The following is a 25,912-nucleotide window of genomic DNA, read 5'->3' on the forward strand; positions in this document are numbered from 1 at the left end:
GTTTTGACTCAATTTGTTTACCAGATAAGGAAGGAGAGGGAGAGGAGGAAAAGCATAGGCAAATATCCCTGACCAGTTCATCCATAGGGCATTGCCTTGGGACTGCCTGTGTGGGTATCTGGATGCGAAGTTTTGGCATTTTGCGTTCTCTTTTGTTGCAAACAAGTCTATTTGAGGTGTTCCCCAGAGTCTGAAGTAAGTGTTTAGAATTTGGGGGTGAATTTCCCATTCGTGGACCTGTTGGTGATCTCGAGAGAGATTGTCTGCAAGTTGATTCTGGATCCCTGGAATAAACTGTGCTATTAGGCGAATGTGGTTGTGAATTGCCCATCGCCATATCTTTTGTGCCAGCAGGCTCAACTGCGTTGAGTGTGTCCCCCCTTGTTTGTTTAGATAATACATTGTTGTCATGTTGTCTGTTTTGACAAGAATGTATTTGTGAGTTATAATTGGTTGGAAAGCCTTAATGCTTGAAAAACTGCTAGCATTTCTAGGTGATTTATATGCAGTTTTGTTTGATGTACGTTCCATTGTCCTTGTATGCTGTGTTGATCGAGGTGTGCTCCCCACCCTGTCATGGAGACATCTGTTGTTATTACGTATTGTGGCACTGGGTCTTAGAAAGGCCGCCCTTTGTTTAAATTTATACTGTTCCACCATAGAAGCGAGAGGTAAGTTTGGCGGTCTATCAACACCAGATCTAGAAGGTGACCCTGTGCTTGTGACCATTGTGATGCTAGGCACTGTTGCAAGGGCCTCATGCGCAGTCTTGCGTTCGGGACAATGGCTATGCATGAGGACATCATGCCTAGGAGTTGTAATATCATCTTTGCTTGTATTGTTTGTGTTGGATACATGCGTTGTATGATCTTGTTGAAATTTTGAATTCTTTGTGGACTTGGGGTGGCTACTCCTTTTGATGTGTCTATTATGGCTCCCAGGTATTGTTGTACTTTGCACGGCAAAATGTTGGATTTTGCAAAGTTGACGGTGAAACCTAGTTTGTAGAGGGTTTGTATGATTTGATTTGTGTGGTGTAAGCACTTTGTTAGTGAATTGGTTTTGATTAGCCAGTCGTCTAGATACGGGAATACATGTATTTGCTGCCTTCTGATGTGTGCAGCCACTACTGCTAGACATTTTGTAAAGACTCTTGGTGCAGTTGTTAAACCAAAAGGCAATACTTTGAATTGGTAATGTATTCCTTTGAATACGAACCGTAGGTATTTTCTGTGCGATTGATGTATTGGTATATGGAAATACGCGTCTTTGAGGTCTAAGGTTGTCATGTAGTCCTGTAGTTTTAGCAATGGTAACACTTCTTGTAGCGTGACCATGTGAAAGTGGTCTGATTTGATGTAGGTGTTTAGTATTCTGAGGTCTAGGATTGGTCTCAGTGTTTTGTCCTTTTTTGGTATTAAGAAGTACAGTGAATAGACTCCTTTGTTTGTTTGTGTGTTTGGTACTAATTCGATTGCATTCTTTTGCAATAGTGCTTGAACTTCTATTTCCAGAAGTTCGGAATGTTGTTTTGATAAATTCTGTGCTTTTGGTGGTATGTTTGGAGGGAATTTGAGGAATTCTATGCAATAACCATGTTGGATAATTGCTAAGACCCAAGTGTCTGTAGTTATTTCCTCCCATGCTTTGTAATAATGACCTATTCTTCCCCCCACTGGTGTTGTGTGGAGGGGGTGAGTGACATCTGAGTCACTGCTTGGTTGTAGGGGTTTTGGGGCTTTGAAATTTTCCTCTATTCCTAGGGAATTGCCCTCCTCTGTATTGGCCCCAAAAGCCTCCCCTGTACTGTCCCTGGTAGCTGGACGGTGTTGCCTGCGAGGTGCTGGCTTGTGTGGCCTGACCCCGAAACCCCCCTCTAAGGGGTGTCTTGCGGAAGGTGCTGTAGGTTCCTCTGCTCTGCGGGGAGTAGAGTGCGCCCATGGCTTTAGCAGTGTCAGTGTCTTTTTTTTGTTTTTCGATTGCCGTGTCCACTTCTGGTCCGAACAGTTGTTTTTCGTTGAATGGCATATTGAGCACTGCCTGCTGTATCTCTGGTTTGAACCCAGACGTTCTTAGCCATGCATGCCTTCTACTGGTCACAGATGTATTCATTGTTCTTGCAGCTGTGTCTGCTGCGTCCATAGAGGATCGTATCTGGTTATTTGATATGTTCTGTCCTTCCTCAACCACCTGCTTTGCCCTCTTTTGTAGTTCCTTGGGTAGATGCTCGATGAGGTGTTGCATCTCATCCCAATGGGCTCTGTCATAGCGCGCAAGTAGTGCTTGAGAGTTAGCGATGCGCCACTGGTTTGCAGCTTGTACTGCGACTCTTTTCCCAGCTGCATCGAACTTGCGGCTCTCTTTATCTGGGGGTGGTGCATCCCCAGATGTGTGGGAGTTGGCTCTTTTCCGAGCTGCTCCTACTACGACGGAATCTGGTGGCATCTGTGTGGTGATGAAAACAGGGTCTGTAGGAGGTGCCTTATATTTCTTTTCCACCCTTGGCGTTATTGCCCTACTTTTGACCGGCTCCTTGAAGATTTCCTTTGCGTGCCGAAGCATACCTGGCAGCATAGGCAGGCTTTGGTAGGAGCTGTGGGTGGAGCAGAGGGTGTTGAATAAAAAGTCATCCTCGACTTGTTCTGAGTGGAGGTTTACGTTGTGGAATTGTGCCGCTCTAGCCACCACTTGAGAATATGCTGTGCTGTCTTCTGGTGGTGAGGGCTTTGTTGGATATGCCTCCGGACTGTTGTCCGACACTGGGGCGTCATATAAGTCCCAAGCGTCTTGATCCTGGTCACCTTGGCTCATGGTGGTGTGAGCCGGGGAATGTGACGGAGTTTGTGCTGGTGAGACGTTAATTACAGGTGGAGGAGAGGGTGGCGGAGTCACCTTTTTCACCATTTTGGTTTGTGGCGCCTGGTCTGTTTGAAACTCCAGTCTCCTTTTTCTCCTAATAGGGGGAAGGGTGCTTATTTTTCCTGTTCCCTGCTGTATGAAAATACGTTTTTGCGTATGGTCCACTTCGGTGGATTGCAGCTCTTCCTCAAACCTATGCTTTCGCATCTGAGAGGACAGTGATTGCTCCTCTGTATAAGAGCCTGGACCTGGGTCGGTTACGGGTTGTTTCGGCACCGAAACCCTGTCTGTATCTTTTTTCGGCTCCGAGGTGGCTTTTTTCTTTTTTGGAGTCGAAACCTCTCAGCGTCGATCTTCGCCGGTGCCGCTGTCTCGGCGTCGAGCCGTTTCTACACCGCTATCTCGGTGTCGTTGCTTTTCTCCAGCACTTTCTCGATCCCGAGAAGGCTGCGTGCCGGTGTCTCGACCGGAGTCGGACGATCTCGGCACTGTTTGGGCCTTTTTCGGTGCCGATGGTCGGTCACCGAATTTATGGGTGGAGCCATGGCCTGGTGGCAGTGGCGCCCCCTGGGCCTTGTCACTTTTCTTATGTGTTGTTTTCGACGTCTTACTCACGGTTCTTTGATCGTCGAATTCCTCGGAGTCCGATTCGTGGATCGAAAAGGCTTCTTCTTCCTCTTGTTCCTCGAACTCTCGGTGCGCTGTCGGCGTGGACGCCATCTGAAGTCTCCTGGCTCGACGGTCACGGAGTGTCTTTCGGGACCGGAACGCGCGACAGGCCTCGCAAGTCTCCTCACTGTGCTCAGGTGACAGGCACAGGTTACAGACCAAATGTTGGTCTGTATATGGGTATTTGTTGTGGCATTTGGGACAAAAACGGAACGGGGTCCGTTCCATCGGCGTTGTTCTACACGCGGTCGGGCCGACCAGGCCCCGACGGGGGATCGAAAACTACCCCGAAGGGCACCGGAGCGCGTCGACCTTCGATGCGGTGTTGAATCTAACTACGCCGATCCCGAACGCAACAATACCGACGAAAATCTTCCGATATTTACTAACTTTCCGTTCCGAAACTCAGAGCGACAGGAACACGTCCGAACCCGATGGCGGAAAGAAAACAATCGAAGATGGAGTCCACGCCCATGCGCAATGGAGACAGAAGGAGGAGTCACTCGGTCCCGTGACTCAAAAGACTTCTTCGAAGAAAAACAACTTGTAACACTCCGACCCAACACCAGATGGCGAGCTATGCAGAACATGTGTATCTACAGCGACAGATGCCATCGAACACACTTTTACAACAAATCCGGAGGAGAGATTAACTCCTTGCTTAGCCAAATGGTTATTGGGATTCCCATGGCTCCAAGATTGGTGATGGGGCAATAACTGAAGGGAGTAATATCACTGAATTTATCTTTTCTGAGGAGTAGGATTGGTTCTGTTTATGACAGTGGGTAGGTCTCATTAAGGGGTGAGGCTTACTATGTTGAATGTAGGAGTGTGGGTCCCAAAAGGATATGACTTTGATAATGGGGCAGAGTAAGACATTGTAAAAAAAAATTCAGATTAACAAATAATGGCTGCCTAGTGCCATGAACATTTTCCATCACAAACTACTTTGTTGCACTTTACAGAACTGTTTTCCTAAGCGTGGACAAACTAGGAGAAATCTGTACCTTACTCCATCTTGGAATTCAAAATGGTTGTGTTTTGATTTCTTCTCTTTCCATGTGCAGCAAAAAGTGCACAGACGAAATTCTGTGTGATGACACTTTGTTCTTGGTGCGCTTCTGAGGAAGCTTTACCTCCACATGTAACTGCTTAAGGCTCAAGTTCCTTCTTGCCTGCAACTCAGAGAGACTAATTAATATTCATTCAGGGGGTGTGTTATGTTTCATTGGATTTTATTCTGAATTGTAATTCGCTGAGCCATTACAGCATTTTGCTCATTGAATGCTGACTACAATTTTTTATGTGTTTTTTCCTATAAAATTAGGTTAATTTTGGAGAAGAGCAAGATTTGCTGTGCAATTTGCCTCGTCAGTCTCAGTGAGCTTTTCTCTCATTCTTGGGGAAATGATCTTCACACTAAATTTTAATTAATTCTATGCTCCATCTAACTGAGCTTTATGCTAAATCCCTATTTGCCAATGAATGATTATCTGTATTTACCTTCTGCAATGACTACTGATTTATTAATAAACCAACATGGTTTCTAAATTTTCTGTGACTCAAGAAATCTTGTTTTACTGACAATATTGACTTTGTTGTGGGTGTATTACCTCAAGCAATTTTTAAGCTAACACTGCCCCCGATCCTGTGCATACATCGTTTCATTTATATCCTATCAGACTACCAAAGATAGAATCAATGATGTTGTCAGGATGCTCTGTAGTTCCTATGAGGTGGATAATAGTGGCTGTGGACTGGATGGACAGCGAGTGAATACTCATGAACCTTTACAGTGAATGGGTTATGTTTTGAAGGAAGGACTGCTGCTTAGCTGCTTTGTAAAGTGCTATGCAATAGTAGTTGAACTCTAATACTGTTTTTAAGGCATTCATCTTTCTTGGTTGGCTGTGTTGGTGTTGAGGTTCTCAGCTCTGTGGGCTGATGGGATATTTCCATGATTTTGTGTTCTTTGCACAGCTATTTGATGATGTACTTTTGAATGGACCATAGTGCTTATGGGTTATGTTCAATATTTTTCAAGTACAATGAAATAGCAACAGTTTATTCATAACAAACTAGAAGATTATTACTTCAAAGATGCATTATTTAAAGACCTGAAAATTACACTATTAACCAGAGATGTGGCGTGGATCACACTGCATCTCCATATCAAAACCAAATTAACAAAGTTTATTGTAGGATTGTAAATTGACAGCAGTTATTGACTAAAAAGGCCTACCTGGTCAGTTTGGGATTTGTGCTGGATACAAATCCAACAACTGAGTTTCCCTTGTTAAGCGCATCCTTGTTGACATCAATTCCAACCACCATCAGTGATTTCAACTGTGAAACAAGAAATATGGCAAAATATAAGTTTAGATCTTTTCTTTTACTTAAAGCGGATTAACAACCCTAATTACAGTCTGGTGCAAAAAACGAAGCACAAAGGCACTCAAATGGTAATGCTATATGAGCTGGATGTTTGCTACCCAATTTTTACATTGCTTGAAAATTGGCAACTAAGGAAATCATACAGTATTTCTGCTGTTACGTGCATGCTATTTTTTTTACTTCTTTTTATATTTTGCCTCCAAAGTCGCAACCAGCCAAAAGAGAGTTGTGATAATTTGTACTCAGTTACAATCAAAACTTCATATGGAACGAGCACAAACACTGTGCGAGGCGGTTTTAGCACTATTGCGAGATCTAACTGACCCAAAAAGTGAACAGGTTTACTGTGCAAAAATATCCTTACTCCAATGTCCTATATCCACTTTCCTCAAAATCATGAGTAGATTCCAATACATGAAACTACTGAGACACATTTGCTGGAATGTCCAGAACTGGCCTAGCTACAAATGTTAAATGACATGCATTGAGCAAACACAGCATTGGTTTTTGGCACGTCTGTGAAGTACAACCACAGTGGCAGTTTTGTATATCACATTAGTAAGGTCTTGATTTGTGGGTGATGTTAACAAGATCTTATCTAGCAGGTTAATGATGTTGCTGTCATGTATTCATGAAAGGAGAAAACCATTCTGAAAGAAGCAGTAAGCCAGGACTATTGCTACAACAGAAAAGATTGCTGCATAATAACGCTAAATTTATTTTTGCAGTGACTTCATAGTTGCCTGTCTCCCATTACCACTTTGTACATCTTTTTATATAAGGTCTTTACGCTGTAAGAATGCGTTCAAATCCCTGAAAGAGACAATTTCCTTGTTTGCCTCAACAGTGGACCACACAATTTGCTTGCAAACAAAGTTTCTTTCTTTTTAAAATAAAATTATCCATACATTTTACCAGATTAGTCCCTATGCCCCTACCTTCCTCGCTGCATGATAGATCTGTGGGCAGCACACCGGGGTCTGATAGGATGCCCTGTGACTGTGACTAATCCCTTGCAGGGAAGACTATAGTATCAGGGACTCATGCTGCCCCCTTCACTACTCCATTAAACATGTATTTAAAGATGGGGGTCTCGGAGTACAGCATGCAGAGTGTTTGGGGAAAGATGCTGTCGAGGTCTTGGACCTATTGGTGTTACTCTTGCTCGAGTGAATGTGATTAGAGATGAACTCTGTGAAGTTTTGGACTGGGGCACAATCACGCTCTGGTAAGGCTCTGCAGAGACTCACTAGAAAAGCAAAGCAGCCGTAGACAAAGGGGTAACGAATCATGTCAAAACCCACAGTAGCCGCATAGGTCATGAACGCCAAGAAAATACACTACTAATTTGATGAGAGGGCACCCTAAAAAATGTTCAGCCTGATATAAAACATGCTAGAAAGAAAAAAGTTTTCAAGCCTACGATTCATGGCTCTGGGGCATTTACTGAATATTCTTTCCAGCATCACATGGTTGTTTTTCAACACTACCCACACAACGCTGGGCATAGCAAGGGAACATGCATTAAGAAAGAGCTCAAACTGAAATGTGTTTAGGGCATGCATTACTGATGGTCTTCAGAGACTGTTCCTTGAGCCACTCCCTGAAAAACTGCTTTATCCATTGTCATGGCAGTACAAAACATTGGGTGAATTCTCCATCACTTAAAATGAAAATGTCACTTACCCAGTGTACATCTGTTCGTGGCATTAGTCGCTGCAGATTCACATGTTGAGCACAGTCCGCTGCCTGGTGTTGGGCTCGGAGTATTACAAGTTGTTTTTCTTCGAAGAAGTCTTTTTTGGTCACGGGACCGAAGGACTCCTCCCTCTTCGGCTCCATTGCGCATGGGCGTCGACTCCATCTTAGATTGTTTTCCCTGCAGAGGGTGAGGCTGGAGTTGTTTGCTATAAATAGTGCCCATGCAATGGAGTGAATACGTATGTACATAAAAAGTTTATAATAATTATTTACAAATGTACAAATGTTTAAGATTTAAGATTTACTTCTAAACGGCTACAGGCTTCCCGGGGAGGCGGGAGGGCACATGTGAATCTGCAGCGACTAATGCCACGAACAGATGTACACTGGGTAAGTGACATTTTTAGTTCGATGGCATATGTTGCTGCAGATACACATGTTGAGCATAGACTATAAAGCAGTTACCTCCCCTAAAAGCGGTGGTTTAGCCTGTAGGAGTTGAAGTAGTTTGGAATAATGTTCTTAGTACAGCTTGGCCCACTGTAGCTTGTTGTGCATTTAGTACATCTACACAGTAGTGTTTAGTAAATGTATGAGGTGTAGACCAGGTTGCAGCCTTACATATTTCGCTCATAGGAATGTTTCCTAGAAAGGCCATTGTAGCACCTTTCTTTCTGGTTGAGTGTGCCTTTGGTGTAATAGGCAATTCTCTCTTGGCTTTAAGATAGCATGTTTGAATACATCTGACTATCCATCTAGCAATGCCTTGTTTAGAGATTGGATTTCCTATGTGTGGTTTTTGAAAAGCTATGAACAGTTGTTTTGTTTTCCTGATTAACTTTGTTCTGTCAATGTAGTACATTAGTGCTCTTTTGATGTCTAATGTATGTAGTGCCCTTTCAGCCACGGAATCTGGCTGTGGAAAGAACACTGGTAATTCTACTGTTTGATTTAAATGGAATGGTGAGATTACTTTTGGTAGAAATTTTGGATTTGTTCTTAGAACTATTTTATTTTTGTGTATTTGAATAAATGGTTCTTGTATGGTAAATGCCTGTATTTCACTTACTCTTCTGAGGGATGTGATTGCAATGAGAAATGCGACTTTCCACGTTAAATATTGCATTTCACAGGAATGCATGGGTTCAAAAGGTGGACCCATGAGTCTTGTTAAGACGATGTTAAGGTTCCATGAAGGAACTGGTGGTGTTCTTGGTGGTATAATTCTTTTTAGTCCTTCCAAGAATGCTTTAATAACTGGTATTCTAAATAGAGACGATGAATGAGTAGTTTGTAGGTAAGCAGATATTGCTGCGAGGTGTATTTTTATAGATGAAAAAGCGAGGGTTGCTTTTTGCAAATGTAGTAAGTATCCCACTATGTCCTTTGTAGAGGCATGCAATGGTTGGATTTGATTGGTATGGCAGTAGCAAACACATCTTTTCCACTTAGATGCATAGCAGTGTCTAGTGGAAGCTTTTCTAGCTTGTTTTATGACCTCCATACATTCTTGTGTGAGGTCTAAGTGTCCGAATTCTAGGATTTCAGGAGCCAAATTGCTAGATTCAATGATGCTGGGTTTGGATGCCTGATCTGTTGTTTGTGTTGTGTTAACAGATCTGGTCTGTTGGGTAGTTTGACATGCGGTACTAGTGAAAGGTCTAGTAGAGTTGTATACCAAGGTTGTCTTGCCCATGTGGGTGCTATCAGTATGAGTTTGAGTTGGTTTTGACTCAATTTGTTTACTAGATATGGAAGGAGAGGGAGAGGGGGAAAAGCGTATGCAAATATCCCTGACCAACTCATCCATAGAGCATTGCCTTGTGATTCACGGTGTGGGTACCTGGATGCGAAGTTTTGGCATTTTGCGTTTTCTTTTGTTGCGAACAAATCTATCTGGGGTGTTCCCCAAATTTGAAAGTAATTGTTCAGAACTTGGGGGTGAATTTCCCATTCGTGGACTTGTTGGTGATCTCGCGAAAGGTTGTCTGCTAGTTGGTTTTGGATCCCTGGAATAAATTGTGCTATTAGGCGAATGTGGTTGTGAATCGCCCACTGCCATATTTTTTGTGTTAGGAGACACAATTGTGTTGAGTGTGTTCCTCCTTGTTTGTTTAAATAATACATTGTTGTCATGTTGTCTGTTTTGACAAGAATGTATTTGTGTGTTATTATGGGTTGAAAGGCTTTTAACGCTAGAAATACTGCTAACAGTTCTAGGTAATTTATATGAAATTTTGTTTGGTGTACGTCCCATTGTCCTTGAATGCTGTGGTGATTGAGGTGTGCTCCCCACCCTGTCATGGAAGCATCTGTTGTTATAACGTATTGAGGCACTGGGTCCTGAAATGTCCACCCTTTGTTTAAATTGTTGCTGTTCCACCATAGAAGCGAGAGGTATGTTTGGCGGTCTACCAACACCAGATCTAGAAGTTGACCCTGTGCTTGTGACCATTGTGATGCTAGGCACTGTTGTAAGGGTCGCATGTGTAGTCTTGCGTTAGGGACAATGGCTATGCATGATGACATCATGCATAGAAGTTTTAGCACAAATTTTGCTTGTATCTTTTGGTTTGGAAACATAGCACTTATTACCTTGTGGAATGCTTGAACTCTTTGTGGACTTGGAGTGGCAATTCCTTTTGATGTGTTGATGGTTGCCCCTAGATATTGTTGTGTCTGACACGGTTCGAGGTGTGACTTTGTATAGTTGATGGAGAAACCCAGTTTGTGAAGGGTTTGTATGACATATGTGGTGTTGTTTGTGCACTTTCTTACTGTGTTGGTCTTGATTAGCCAATCGTCTAGGTAAGGAAACACATGTATTTGTTGTCTCCTGATATGTGCTGCTACTACTGCTAGACATTTTGTGAATACTCTTGGTGCAGTTGTTATTCCGAATGGCAACACCTTGAATTGGTAATGTATTCCTTTGAATACGAACCTTAGGTACTTTCTGTGAGAAGGATGTATCGGTATATGAAAGTACGCATCTTTTAGGTCTAATGTGGTCATGTAATCTTGCTGTTTGAGCAGTGGAATGATGTCTTGTAGTGTGACCATGTGAAAGTGGTCCGATATGATGTAGGTATTTAGTGTCCTGAGATCTAATATTGGTCTTAATGTTTTGTCTTTTTTTGGAATTAGAAAGTACAGGGAGTAAACTCCTGTGTTTTTTTGTTGTACTGGTACTAATTCTATTGCATCCTTTTGCAGTAGTGCTTGAACTTCTAGTCCTAAAAGTTCTAAATGTTGTAGTGACATTTTGCGTGTTTTTGGAGGGATGTTTGGTGGGAATTTGTGGAATTCTATGCAATAGCCATGTTGGATTATTGCTAGTACCCAATTGTCTGTTGTAATCTGCTGCCAAGATTGGTAGAATTGGCTTAGTCTTCCCCCCACTGGTGTTGAGTGAAGGGGTTGTGTGACTTGAAAGTCACTGTTTAGGTGGAGGTGTTTTTGGAGTTTGGAATTTTCCCCTACTCCTTGGGAATTGACCCCCTCTATATCCCCTGAAACCTCCCCTTTGGAATGAACCCTGATAGGGTGTGGTTCTTGTTTGTTGGCTGGTGGTGTCTGTGGGTTGGCCACGAAACCCCCCTCTCAATGGAGTTTTTCTAAAAGAGCCTCTGCTCTGCGGGGAGTAGAGTGCGCCCATGGCTTTGGCCGTGTCTGTGTCCTTTTTAAGTTTTTCAATGGCTGCGTCCACTTCAAGGCCAAAAAGTTGTTTTTCGTTGAAGGGCATATTAAGGACAGCCTGCTGGATTTCAGGTTTGAACCCTGAAGTGCGGAGCCATGCGTGTCTCCTTATGGTGACAGCAGTGTTGACTGTTCTTGCTGCAGTATCGGCTGCGTCCATTGAAGAGCGGATTTGATTGTTCGAGATCGTTTGTCCCTCTTCAACTATTTGCTGCACCCTTTTTTGGTATTCCTGGGGAAGATGGTCTATGAGAAGTTGCATCTCATCCCAGTGTGCGCGGTCATATCGGGCTAGCAGCGCTTGAGAATTTGCGATGCGCCATTGGTTGGCTGCCTGTGAGGCGACTCTTTTTCCTGCTGCATCAAATTTTCGGCTTTCTTTGTCCGGAGGTGGGGCGTCGCCAGATGTATGGGAATTTGCTCTTTTGCGAGCTGCCCCTACTACTACGGAGTCAGGTGGTAACTGCGAAGTAATAAACACTGGGTCTGTGGGTGGTGGTTTATATTTCTTATCCACCCTTGGGGTGATGGCTCTTGATTTTACGGGCTCTTCAAAAATTTGTTTTGCGTGCCGTAACATCCCTGGTAGCATTGGGAGACATTGATATTGGCTATGTGTAGCCGAGAGGGTGTTAAATAAAAAATCATCCTCTATAGGATCGGAATGCAGTTGGACATTGTGGAATTCTGCTGCCCTAGCCACCAGTTGCGAGTATGAGGTACTGTCCTCTGGCGGTGACGGTTTTGTGGGGTATGAATCGGGATCATTGTCCGGCACTGGGGTGTCGTATAAGTCCCAAGCGTCTTGATCCTGATTATCTTGACTTATAGTAGTTTGCGCTGGTGAGTGCATTTGTGGCGGAGTTTGTGCCGGCGATGCCTGTTGTGGTGGAGAGGGCGGAGGCGTGACTTTTTTAACCACTTTGGCCTGTGGTTGTGCGTCATCCTTGAGAAATCCGATCCTTCTTTTTCTCATTATTGGGGGAAGGGTTGATATCTTCCCTGTGTCTTGTTGGATGTACAGTCTTTTTTGTGTGTAGTCTGATTCTACACTTTGGAGCTCTTGTCCAAATCTGTGCATCTGGCCACTTATTCCTTGTTCCTCTGTGTAGGAAGGAGGTGTGGAACTTTTCGGCGCCGAGAGAGAATCTTTTTTCGGCTTCGGTACCGACTGAATTTTTGTGGCTTTCGGCAGTGTGTCTCGGTGCCGATGTTTTTCGGTGCCGGCATCTTGTTTTTGCTTCTCGGAGCCGCTATCTCGGCTCCGAGGTTGCTCCATGGCGGTCCCTCGACCGGAGTCGGGTGTCTTCGCTATGGGCGTGCCCTTTTTCGGCGCCTTCGACGGGTCGCCGGTTTTATGGGTCGAGCCATGGCCTGTTGGCAGTGGCGTCCCCTGGGCTTTTGTTTTTTCGATGGTCTTTATTTTCGACGTCTTACTCACTGTTTGTTGTTGTTGTTCGACGTCGGAGTCTCCGGATTCTGAGTCCGGAACCGAGAATGTTTCCTCTTCGTCGTCGAAACGTTGTTTTGTCGGCGTGGACGCCATTTGTAGACGCCTGGCTCTTCGGTCCCGGAGTGTTTTTCTGGACCGGAAGGCTCGACAGGCCTCACAGGTATCCTCCTTGTGCTCGGGGGACAAGCACAAGTTACAGACCAAGTGCTGATCGGTATAAGGATACTTACTGTGACATTTTGGGCAGAAACGGAACGGGGTCCGTTCCATCGGCTTCGGCGTCACACGCGGTCGGGCCGACCAGGCCCCGATGGGGGATCGAAGCTACCCCAAAGTCTTCCGATGATCGGTGTCGATGTACCTAACTATCCCGATACCGAACGGAACAATACCGACGCTTTCTTCCGAGATTCTGACTAACTTTCCGAACCGAAACACGGAGCGAAAAGGAACACGTCCGAACCCGACAGCGGAAAAAAACAATCTAAGATGGAGTCGACGCCCATGCGCAATGGAGCCGAAGAGGGAGGAGTCCTTCGGTCCCGTGACCAAAAAAGACTTCTTCGAAGAAAAACAACTTGTAATACTCCGAGCCCAACACCAGGCAGCGGACTGTGCTCAACATGTGTATCTGCAGCAACATATGCCATCGAACACTGCCATTTTCTGACTGACTTCTCAGCACCGAGGACAGTAGCAGCACCTGAGACTTCAGAACACTGGCTCAAGACTACCCCTTTCCAAACCAGCAGCAGCTTTCAGTAGACATGGTTGAAATGCACTGTTCGCTGCTAATATGGTGAGAAGACTATGGTGTGGTTTCTATGGCCAGGACGTCTTAGATGGTTTCAGAATATGATATAGATTCATACCTACTCTCAAGGAACCTCATGCAAATGCAATCATGACATCGTCTTTGGATGATGCTCCCATGGCTGACAAAGGTTGTGGTTGCCCTGAAGTATAGGTGCTGTTTCTCTGCGGAAGCAGTGATTCCTTCTTTAAGGCACTGTAAGAATCCTAATCACACCAGCAGAACATCAGCCTATGGATGGTCCTGCAGTCGCTGCAAAGAAGTGGGCATCTGAGCAACAGTCCTCGAGCGTTCGGTCTGGCTCTTCATTTGTGAAGACTGTGTGCTCTATTCTGGCATGCCCATAAGAGTTACTTGTAGCTACAGGAGAGTTACTAGCTGGATGGCTTAGCGAGCTTAGCACTTACTGCTAACACGAGACCTGCAAGCCCCAATTTTGAAACCCAGCAAAACAAACTCCGTATGTTATATTTCCTCTGACTACCAAGAAACTGTGTCACAGAGAAACCTGTTTTTCATGGGCCTCAAAAGAAGCTCAATGTGGCAGGAGTGGAATCCAAATAAAATTCAGTGCTTTACATGTATTTATTTTTTAACATTCCGCTTTTGAAAGAGGTGGTCCCTAGTAGGATTCTGTGCTTCAGGTGGTAGAGGGAAAGCATCAGGCAAGTTCCACGACCCCCTCACTAGCACGAATTACTAGCCCCTGGACTATCACTTAGTTCATCTTTCAAGAGGCTTTTACCACTATATACCATTCAGAGTACGCCTAACGAAAGTAATAGCAACTTCCTCTGTCTTCCTTTTTAGTGACATTTTCTGTAAAAAATGGAAAATGTTTAATTGAGAACATGGATCCAGTCCCTGTGCCCTGTCACTCACAGTCCTGAAACAAGGTTGCCAACCAAGGAGCTTGTACGGACTCAGCTGTGGTTCAAAACTTGAAAAGCTGGTACTGCTTGCAATGGAATTCCAATTTGTGACTGGGAAACAAAAGCCTTTGCAAATCTTGACTCTAGAATGGCCCAGATGGACTGAATCCTTCTTGAAGGTATGAAAAAGAATAGTGAATAGTTTACAGTGAAGCTAAGACTGAATATACACCTGAGGGTTAAACTCACATCAGAAACAGTTAGCTCCATTTACAAAGCCTTCCCCAGGCAATCATCCCAGTAAGGGAAGCTGAAGAGATTCTAGACCGATGCACAAGGTAAGCAAACGCATGCTTAGCAAAATCCTGGCTAAAGGTCTATTTCCATTAGAGTCATGTTCAGGTGCCTGGATGCAAGTCCTGCAGTACAATTCTACCAGGCTGACCACGGTGAAGTATTATTGTTGGACTACTGCTTGCTCCGAACCCCCTGTCCTCATTCCTGCTCAACCTTCCCCCCAGAACAGGGTCTGACAAGGCTCCTTCAATCTGGTTCTGTTACCTGTAGGGACTTGAAGAGTATTATATCTCTCCTACACCAGTGCAACTCCAGTATCCTTGTCCTGTATTTTGTCATTCGACAACACACACAGTTAGGAAATAAGGATTTGTCTTATGAAAAAAAACCACATCTATAATAGGCTCTAGGTTTAGGCAAGGCATTGTTGATCATAATAAATTAGTCTTGAAATTTCCCTGGAAGTCTTAATTTTACACATAGAAGACAATAATAAATTTAATAATAGACGACCACAAAGTATTTTTTGTTATACACTGGTTCAACCCTCCAGTATTCTATAATACTTGAGATACTGAGAAAGTGTTTCATTATTGTTCTCATTCTGGAACCAAGCGTACAAAATGGGGAGGCCTCATTTTAAGATCTCCCACTTGGGAAGGAGTCCACTGTTGTTGAAAAGTTTCTCAAAATGATTGAAGAACAGGGCTGTTGGTGAAAGGCTCAGCATTCTTTTTGGTATATCATTCGAAGAAATACAAGAATACTGCCAGGGGTCATTCTGCCCCTGTAAGCAATCATGAAAAATGGTGAGAATCCATAATGATATTTTTCATTTAGGGGGTTCCACCATCAGTGGACAGTCAAGAACTCAGCTGCAGGCTTGGCCTTTAGTATTCATTTTAGTATTTCAGCATTTATCACTGACCTGCATGTTTACTTCACTGGCATGGCATGTATATAACCAAAGATGCATAGGAATGCACTGAGACCTTGCCAGCAAAGCTGTTGGATTAGGACATATATACAACAAAACAGATAAAGATAACCAAAAACAGATATATTTTGGAAGGAAATTTCCCTTTTTGACGTTTCTATGTACAGTGGAGCAGAGGGGCTTAAAAGTAAAAACTAGAAAAATCCCAACATGAAGCATTGAGACATGCCGAAAATAAGCGATAAGAACTACAAACAAGGCACTGCAATAATGGGAATGTAAGGAACTTAAGATTGGCAGCTCAAGGCAAAACTAAGAGGGGACAAGGCCGGACACACAGCGGACTGTACAAGAAGTAGCATACCATGTGTGTGTGTGTGTAAATACAGACACAAACATACACTGACACCATTCAATATAATAATTAAATTTCCTCTCTCTCTCCCCAGCCTGTAGAATAAAAAAAGCAAATATCTTTCTTTGTCTGAAGTACGCACAGGTATCTCCACTGCCCACAGCTCCCCTCCTATTTTGACCATCATCTGCATGACTACTTTGGTAGCAACGCTCATCATCATCTGTTGCTTGTTCAAGGTTCTGCTCACAACACACTGACTTGGGACAGGGCTGTCAAGGCTTAAATACTTTTTAATGGCATCATAGCAATCTTTCTGATTTGATGGTAGGATACAGAACACCTGTAAAGAAATAAAAAAATATGGTTTAAGGAGATGCCAATAATAGTCACACTCAGATACAAAGAAAACTAAATACAGGTATTTACTAAGGCGTGAATGACAAGTTCCCTTAAAAGATACTCAGTTCATCTGCCAGGGATGGATTATGAAGTATGTGTCCTGGTTCAATGGACTCTGTCACTCCCATGGAACAGTAGCAGATGTATGTATACTTGCCTAATAAACAGCTAAAGTGCAGTTATGGTTACAAACTAAAGCTACAAAATAACTGAAATTTGCTTAAGTATGCTTAGAAGCACAATCACAACAATCCAGAACTAGCACAGCAGCCATGAAACCGTAAGTCACACACCAAATGCAATACCCATAAGGTTAATTTACCAAAACTGGTGCAATTAACGTTGTTATAGATCATCTTGAAGATTATGGGATTACATATCACATTACCCTTGCTGCTTTGAGAGAGACATCTATTAATGTAGTATTGTTAATTGGTTTGATTATGTGTTACTGTTTAATTGCATCACACTTTTAGATGTAATTCAATGGTACGAATTGTGTGAAGTCATAACTGTTGGATCTGGCCCTTTTTACAGGGTAATCCCCAAACCTTTTGCCTTACTCCTCCTATTTTTCCGTCCTCTTGTTGTTGGCTGTAGGACTCAGGGCACTTCATCATTGCTGATCAGTGCTAAAGTGCAGGTAGGTGCCCTCCCTTCTAAAGTTAGGTATGATTGGCGTACACCTAATTGGAGCATTTAATTTACCTGTAAGTCCCTTGTACAGAGGTATCTCTATACCCAGGGCCCATAAATTAAATGCTACTAGTGGGCCTGCAGCGCTGTTTGCGCCACCCACAGAAGTAGCCTTTCAAACCTGTCTCAGGCCTGCTAGTGCAGGGCCTCCATGAACAGTTTACTGCCACAGGGGCCTGGCACCTGAATTTACTTGCCAGGCCTGGAACTCCCACTTTACTACATATAAGTCACCCCTAAGGTAGGCCCTAGCTAGTTCTATGGGCATGGTGCTATGTATGTAAAAGGCAGGACATGTGCCAGATTGTGTGGCCTGTCCCGGTAGTGACAAACAGCCTATTTAGTTTCTCACTGCTGTGAGTGCTGCCTTGCTCATTGTCTGATCTATGAGGGGTAGCATAGGCATGTTTGGTATGGTTGTAACAGTAGTGAGAAATGCTGCTTACTAATGCAGGTGAATTTTTTATTACCATTATAGAAATGCCACTTTTAGAGACTGGGCATTTCACTATGCTTATGACTCTGGTGTTTTGCAGCTTGACTCCAATCCACGTCTGGGGCAAGGTGACAGCTTGGCTTTGTGCATACTTTTTCCGACAGCCTGTACACAGGGAGGGTGGAGGGGTCACAGAGGTGCATCTGCATACTGAATGGTCTTCCTGGGCTGAGAGAAGGAGAGGCAGGACACATCTGCATTTGTAAAGGATGTGCCCTGGCCTCACACAAAAAGGCTGATGTCTGGCGCCTGTGCTGGAGGAGAGAGGGGACACTCCTAGAACCAGTTAGGACTGGTAGGGAGCTCTTCTCCCCCTTTTGTAAAAGTGGTGCAAAACTGAGTATAAGTACAGAGGGTTTTCCCCATGTTAGGAGAGACACTAATGACTACTGAACTGAACACAGGATGCTGCTGGAGGAATTTTGGACTGCTGCTGTTGTACTGTACTGTGACCTGCTGGGTCACTAAGAGGAACTGCCACTGCATGCAACCTTTTGTGCTGGCCTGCTTGCTTGAGCCTTGCCTCCCTGTGGCCCATTTGTTGTCTCCAGGCGCTGGGTGGTGTACCCCCTACACCGTCTTTCCCAAAGCACAGAAGCACTGTGTTCCTCCTGTGCCAGAAGGTCAGAGGAGCACTTCATTTCCAGTCCTGGTCGAGGGAAGCGCTGTATTTTATTTGAGCACATAGCGCTTGGTGAGCGCTACATTCTGTTTCTTTCAATGTCTCCATCGAGAGAGAGCTAAGTTGTCCCCCCCCCCCCCAGTGCTGTGGGGGCCAGGAAGGAGGAGGCACAGCTGCCGACGTCAGTAGGTGTTTGACGTGATGAGATGCACACTCTCTGTGGTGGACTAGGGGCACAACCTGGCACCTTCAATTGCCAAGTCACCGCCGCGGCCCGAGTCATACAACAAAATCCTGAGGGGGCCAGGGAGACGCGGACAGTCGGGTCAGCCAGGGAGGTGCGTCCCAGCCCCCGAGAGGACTTGGAGACCTGAGTCTGAGTGACGCAGGGTCCCAAGCCAGGAGACCCGTCCCACCTAGCCGCATCTTTTGTAGAACTGGAAATGAGTGGGAAGCCGCACACCCTCTTAGGCCTCACCGGACGGAAGCCTTGACTGAGGCCCCGCCTGGCTGAGGGTGGTTGTTAAGAGGTGGCGCCCTGTGTGAGGAGAGGGGTCACCTCCCACCTAGAAGGGCTGCCTTCCTTTCAGCTTGTCCCCCTCCCCCACACAGTGGAAGCAACGGCGGTCGAATGGGGTTTTGGTCGTTGAGGGTAAGCCCCCCTACGTATTTTCAGCAGCAGTATTGTATGGCTGGCAGGACAGGAAGAAATCCCTCGCCGGAGGTCCCGTACCTGCCCAGCCTCCCGGGAAGCTACCGCAAACTACATGAAAGCAGTGCCGAGACACTGTAGCCCTGTTGGAGGAGGTGTTGTATGGTGATTTCAGCTCTCGGTAGTACACATACCGTTGTTCCTCTCGTTCAGGGACCTGATCCCGGTTGCAGGTTGTACTAACCAGATTGGAGGGAAGCTTGTATGTTTCCAATACTTAATTGGGGTACTGTACCGGATGTGTTTATGACAGATGCCATAAAGAATTGTTTTGTAGTACATGTGTGGGTTCCTTTTATGGGCATACATGGTAAATGTCCTAGGACACATGTAATGTGGAAATGCTTCTGACTCTTTATTCATGATGACGTCTTGGCATGCCTTATAATGTGTTTACTATGACATGTGATTTGTGGTGATAATGATGACAACCTGACAACTGCTTGTGTTGCAGGACAACCAGTAACCCATGTGTTTTATGTGACTACTGCTGGCTTTTGCAGAGTACTAGTAACTGAGTAATGTTCTGACAACTGCTTGTGCAGCAGGGTATGTTACTGACATGTTGGCGTTTGGTCTAACAATGTTTTGTACAATACAGTTTATTTTTATATAACTTGGTGTTGTGTTTCCTTTGTGATGTATTTATTGCATCATATGTTGTGTGTTGTGCAATTGCCTTACACATTGCCTCTGGGATAGGCCTGACTGCTCGTGCCAAGCTACCAAGAGGGTGAGCAGGGGTTTTCTTGGGTGCGTAACTCCCTCGCCCTGACTAGAGTGGGTGAGTTTTGCCTGGCTTAGGTGTATACCCTAGCCAACCAGAAACCCATTTCTAACAATAAATATAGCATTTGGTGTGTGAGTTATGGTTTGCATGGTTGTTGTGTGGGTTATGGATTGTGCTCCTAACCATAGCGTGCAAATTTCGGTGTTTTTTTTATTTTAAATTGTAACCACAACTGCGGTTTTTAGGTTAATTTCTGAGTCTGACATATTTTAACGACAACCATAACCTTATTTTAAACTTTTATTTTATCAGTGATTGTTTTTATCACAGGCCATCTCCAAAAGTTCCCTGAGCCTAACCCTCTGTGGGTGGCTTCCAACTACAGTGAATGGCCTTTAGTCATGTGCAAGGCGGAATGACCACTAGGTCTGTGTTCAAATGTCAGCTGGAAGTCAACCCCGGCCCTTTTTGTTTTTCTTTTTCCTAACATGGTGCTCGGTACACTGTGTTGGGTAATGACAGCTGCAAAATAAATTTTTCTGTAACAACCATCCAACCACAGCTCTGACAGATTCACAACAAACAAAAATCATCCCACGTACAAAGGTGTGCCTTTATGTTTTTTAATCAGATTTGTGAATCTTCAGTAGGTTTGTGTATCTGCAAATTAACGGACCAGTTAGATCTAAAATGAAACCTCTTCATGCGCAGAACGGTTCTAAATTTTCAGAAACTATTAAGGTGATTTACACCAAACCAAATCAAAGACATTTCCTTGAGTAAAGTTTGATTTGCATGTATAATTCCGTTTAGCCGTTTTATCTGTTATAGGGAGCTAAGAACCCTATGGGGAGTTAAAATGGGGAATGTCACTTTTGTGAAAACCACCCTGCCCCACACTATTTCTTGGCCCCCACTTGATGCAAAAGTTTTAGTTAACCATAATTACAGAGGAACTTTCAATTGATTGGATTGTGTCCTTAATTACCCCCCATTCTGACCACACTCACCACTACCCGAAGTTATTAATAATACTGGAGTGTCAGTAACCCAGGAGATGGAGTTAATGGGATTACAGGAGGAATTTGCTGCACAATTAGTCATTCTAGGTCCCTCTGTTCAAGTAATTCCTCATTTACCCCCAATGGTTCACCAGCATATATCAGCTGCTTTCAGAAGCCGAAATCTCAGGGTTTAACAAAACACATTTGCAGTGTTCTCGGTCATATTGGAGTAAAGAGGCCACTCAGAGTGAGGTTCTTTATTTGTGAACTTCCACTTTTGGTAAAAGGTTAGGCAACCAGACTGGGGAAGGTCTTCTTACCAGAAATTGACAAAACAAAGCATTAAGCAAGCCAAAGCGACATGTGGTACTGAGGCACATACTGCTACCTATATGGAACACTGTATAACCAGCATGCTTTGACATTATAAGTACTGAAGGAAATGCCCTAGAATTCCCCATGGCTAACGTAGTCAGACTGAAAAGTGTTAGCTGGAAATCCGTATCTATGAAGTACAACATGAATAAAAATGTGTAATCTTTCCAAGAATGGACTCTGAGGTTTCATTTTCTGGGAATAATGAAAACAGTGCATACTGTCCTTCTTCATTTACATTTCCAAATAATAGAGCAATATGCAATTACTGGTATTATATGTCATTGCTTTTGCAGCAAAAAAACATGTTAGAGCTACAGACTGGTGAATAGCATCTATTAATGGAGGTAGATGGAATTAAAAATGCCCTGCATGTGTACGGGTTAGTAGGGTCAGGGTGACACCTCAACTCAATAATGTAGGTTAACTCACTGGTATCCCTAGGCTATATTGTCACCTAGTCTATGTGACACCTCAGACTCTGGGCTTACCCACCTGCTAAGGGAAATGCGGGCCTCCTCAAGAGGAAGGAAGGGCAGTTCATTTCAAGGAAAACATTCTACCCTGGCCACTCTTTAGGGGACAGATACGTAGCAATTCGCTACTGATGAACCACTCTCGACCAAGGGTAGGAGAATAACAGTTGACCCTCTAAAACAATGGGCTAGTGACCCTACTGGAGGATGTCTTGACCTAGTACTTTTCTCCTTTTGGTTCCTCAACACTGCGTCACCTGCCAGGGCTAGTCCTCAGGAAAGGAGCTGGGCCATTGAAAGTGATCGCAAACCAGTGCCTAAAACTAGACTTAACACTCACCTGTGGCACAGCTCCTGGGTTCCTCCTCGGTCCCTGCCCTGGCTTCAGAAGCAGGCTCTTATTCAGAGGCACTCCAGCGTAATAGATCGCCCGAACCCCTCGAGGTTTTAGACTCATACTCTCTTGTACCTTTAAACCATTGTGGCTTCAAGTAATGTTAATTAACCTCTTCCACCCATCTGCAAATCACTCTCTCCATCTCGTCAAGCCTCACTGTCTGCCCCTGCAAGTAAAGCGCCAAGCACATGGTATAGAGGTTAAACCCGTAGGAAAGCTAGCATTGTCTATACTGGGTGGTCTATCTTTTTCAGCCCAGGCCCAAATATTTAGACTTCTTTAACAAGGAACATAAGGATCCCTTCCTTCCTATATGACAATCTTAAATAAACACTTGAAGACACATTTGAAGACTAGTCTGCCTTTTAAGACGAAGACCAGCACCAAGACCCTGAGCTGGATATTATGCATTTTGCAAATACTGGTAGTCAGCCAGTCATCAGAAGCCCTTCTCTGCTGCCTGTAAGTTATCCCACTCCCGCATCCAGCACTGCTAAGGGGGTTAACACGAAAATGCATCCAATTCTAACTCGCCCTTACTGTGTTAGGTACACCAGTGACCCGGTCACTGCATTCAGGGGATGGGACCCTTACAATACGATATTTAATTTATTACTAGACAGATGCATACATATGAAGGTATACACATATGAGCATAAGGAATTCCATATTAAGATCTCTATTTTTTCAAAGGACATTTTTGGCTATATTAAAAATATGACGACGCTGCTCCCTTCTGCCCGCAAACCAAGGTGCAAGTTGACAGCACCACAGACCTGCTACCTTGTCCGCTGCCTTAGTTAAAATACCAACAGTGATATGAGAAAAGATGTGAAAGAAAACTGCAGGTGCGTCTAACAGTGTCCAGCAGGTGGCACTATCAGACCAGAGCAAGAGGCTGCCGTAGGTGGGAAGCAGGAAAAAAGAAAGTCGAATCCACATCGAACTTTTGGACAAAGCAGTAGGTACCTATACTGCCTGCGATTTGTTTCCCTGCCATGAATCAAGAAACATGGAGGTCATTTAGGCGTCGCCAGGGGTCACAGCTGTGACCCCTGGCGTGCCTCTTGCGATCCTTAAGGCTGTATTTGCACCCCTGGACTCAGAGGTGGCATGTTTAAAAAAAGGCTTTCAAATGTATGTTGTGTGCGTGCTTGCGGGTGGGTGGGTGTGTTTACGTGACAGAGTGTGCATAGGTGTAAAAGCACGTGTGTGACAACGAAATGTAAGGACAAGGAGCCTGTGAAAGGCGTGCGATGTGCCTTTTGGTAAATTGACGTTAATGGAAACACACAATTGCTTCCTTTGTAGAACTTGTTTATTGTCTAGTAACCAGTGCACAGATCACAAGAAAACAGATCCAGAGGCAGGATGAACCTCGTGCGATAGTGTGCTTTACCACTACCCATACCACCCATCAATGACAAAGTAAGTTTAAGTACAGAGACATGCCAGCGGGACACAGGGTCAGTGCCCTGATCTGTGGCCTCAGAGAAACTGGGACCTTGATTCTCAGAAAAAGTGTTACACGACTAAGTGTGACATTCCTTCAGTACTCCTGTAATTCAGAATTTAAGAGTTAGCCGTACTACAAGAGAAAACCACAGCAATTTATTTGTAAATTAGGCCATGAGCATTTAAGAGTTTCTAATCAGAGCTGACTTTGTGGGAATTTAGGGCCAGATGTAGGTAGACAGCAAATTGCGACTTACAATTTGCGAGTCAGAGCGACTCGCAAATTGCAACTCGAAATTTGCTATGCAGGACGGTGTCTCAGACACCTTCTGCGACTCGCTATGGGGTCGCAAAGACCCACCTCATTAATATTAATAAGGTGGGTCGCAGTTTGCGAACCCATAGCGAGTCTGGGCACTCACGGGGATGGTGGCCTGCTGGAGACAGCAGACCACCATGTCCGTGACTGCTTTTAAATAAAGCAGTTTTTTTTTTCTATCTGCAGCCCGTTTTCCTTAAAGGAAAACGAGCTGCACATAGAAAAATTCCCGAAACCTTTTGTTTCGTTTTTTTTTCAGAGTAGGCAGTGGTCCGTTTGCGAATGAGTTCAAGTGGATGGTAACTGCGAGTTGATTTGAGACCGCTTTCGCAGTCGCAAATCAACTTACATCGCGGTTCGAGTCGCAAATAGGAAGGGAACACCCCTTCCTATTTGCGAGTCGGAAACGCATTTTGCAAGTCGGTTCCGACTCGCAAAATGCGTTTCTGCATTGCGGGCGGGCATTAGCGCCTCGCAAACGGCGTTTTTCGCCGTTTGCGAGGCGCTAATGCCTTGCTACATCTGGCCCTTAGTGCATAAAATATAGCAACCAAAAGTATGGGTTTATTCAATGAGATGTGATATTTTTTGTGCACATACCAATTGTAAATCTGGATTTACATGTTGCTGCATAGCTCGCAGGAAGCCCGTGGGATGATCCTCAACTTGTACACTGCATAAAGGGAGACAATGCACATCATTCAGTGAATTACTGCAAGAACACAAAATATAGCACAATTCAACATACATTTATGGAACAACCATAGCTCCCATTTAAAATTGTATAAACAAATGTATCACCCTTGGCAGGTATAAAGAGTGAGGGGGTACCCCTCAAGAGACATCTTGAGACAGGGAGACTAAGCTTCAGGGGAGAGCCCCATTTTCCCTCAGCCATTTCCATTTTTCTGAAGCTTTTCTGCATCTTCTGGTCCTGGTGGGTGCAAATTTATGATACACTTACCCTCTCCAGTGCCTTCCCGCTCCAGAACGGCCACAGGGTGGCAATCAGGGCTTGCTACGTCAATGCTTGAGGGTAGAGCCAGAATGCACCCAGCTCTAATGGTCTCCACCTCTTTTCCAATATCGAGGAAGGATGTGAGTAGGCTCCAAGAGTTAGAGGAACTGGATTCTGCAAATTCCAGAACTCATGGTTCCCCTCTACTCACAAAATGCTGGATGCATTTTGGGGCCAATTTTAAAGTGCCCATCCAGGTCCCTCAAACTAGATGAACGCCACAGTCAGGCCTGAAGTAGCAGAAAAGCTACCGTCAGCCATCCCTGGCCCCTCTGGTACCTTCCAGCTCGGTTGAAGCACCCGGGACACAGGAAGGGCTTTACTGTGAACGGGGGAGGAGCACTATCACCTGAGGATACCAAGTACAGTCGGCCAAGAGAGCAAAATAAGGCACACAAGATGGATACATGCACTGACCTATGAATTGCCCATATAAAAGGCTACTAAGCTTCCAACAGTGGTGGGAGTCTCACCAGCCACTAGCGTCGGCAGTGGAGGAGGTCAAGCATCCTCATCTGTTTGTCGTCGGACAGCTTGACAGGACCATAGGGTTCACCATGCACAAGGTTTCAACATCTTCAGCATGGGTAAGCGGAAGAGACTATAGGAAACTAGAGTGATACCAGTTTGTCTTAGATGCTAGAAAAGGCACCGCTGCCCAGATAGTATATACTGTTTTTGAATGAATCGCCATCGCAATACACCACTCCTTATGAGAACTGGAAAGGGACAAGGAGGAAGGAACTGGTCCACCTAACAGTCATGATGACATTCCACTCAAGCGATGGGGGTTGTCACTAATTAAATTCAGTGGCCTCTAGAATGAGCAGTGCTTTTTTCCTGGGACTTGGCTGGTATTTCTGAGGATAAACTGTCTACAAACACCCAAGACCAGGTGTCTGTGGGCTTTTCATGGCATTCTTGGGGGACTTTGAACGCAAGAGAACTGTAAACCAGCTCTCTTCTTCTGTAGGCCGGTAGCCAGGCCTCATGCTCGTATACCGGGAGAGGGCAAAATCACCCTTGGATTGTGATGCTCTGCTTTCCACTGCAACCCTTCAGCCTTGGAGATCAAGAGACCACGCACTTTCACATCCAGCCAGTACTACCTGGGCAAGCTGCTCCATACCTCCAGCTTGCATCACACTGCAGAGACATCT

At 44.6% G+C, this 25,912-nt stretch overlaps 1 protein-coding gene across 1 annotated transcript in view; it reads right to left on the reverse strand.

Moving 5' to 3' along the window:
- The window catches only part of PIWIL4 (piwi like RNA-mediated gene silencing 4), a 424,835-nt gene that overhangs the window by 122,086 nt on the left and 276,837 nt on the right, over window positions 1-25,912 (reverse strand). The window contains exons 13-15 of the mRNA XM_069202421.1: window positions 24,335-24,407; window positions 16,193-16,393; window positions 5,771-5,874 (exon numbers count right to left, since the gene is read on the reverse strand). Coding sequence (XP_069058522.1) covers window positions 5,771-5,874; window positions 16,193-16,393; window positions 24,335-24,407 — 378 coding nt within the window. The remainder of the gene's footprint in view (window positions 1-5,770; window positions 5,875-16,192; window positions 16,394-24,334; window positions 24,408-25,912) is intronic.

The sequence above is a fragment of the Pleurodeles waltl genome, chromosome 8 (assembly GCF_031143425.1).
Source record: "Pleurodeles waltl isolate 20211129_DDA chromosome 8, aPleWal1.hap1.20221129, whole genome shotgun sequence".
Taxonomy (NCBI): Eukaryota; Metazoa; Chordata; class Amphibia; order Caudata; family Salamandridae; genus Pleurodeles; species Pleurodeles waltl.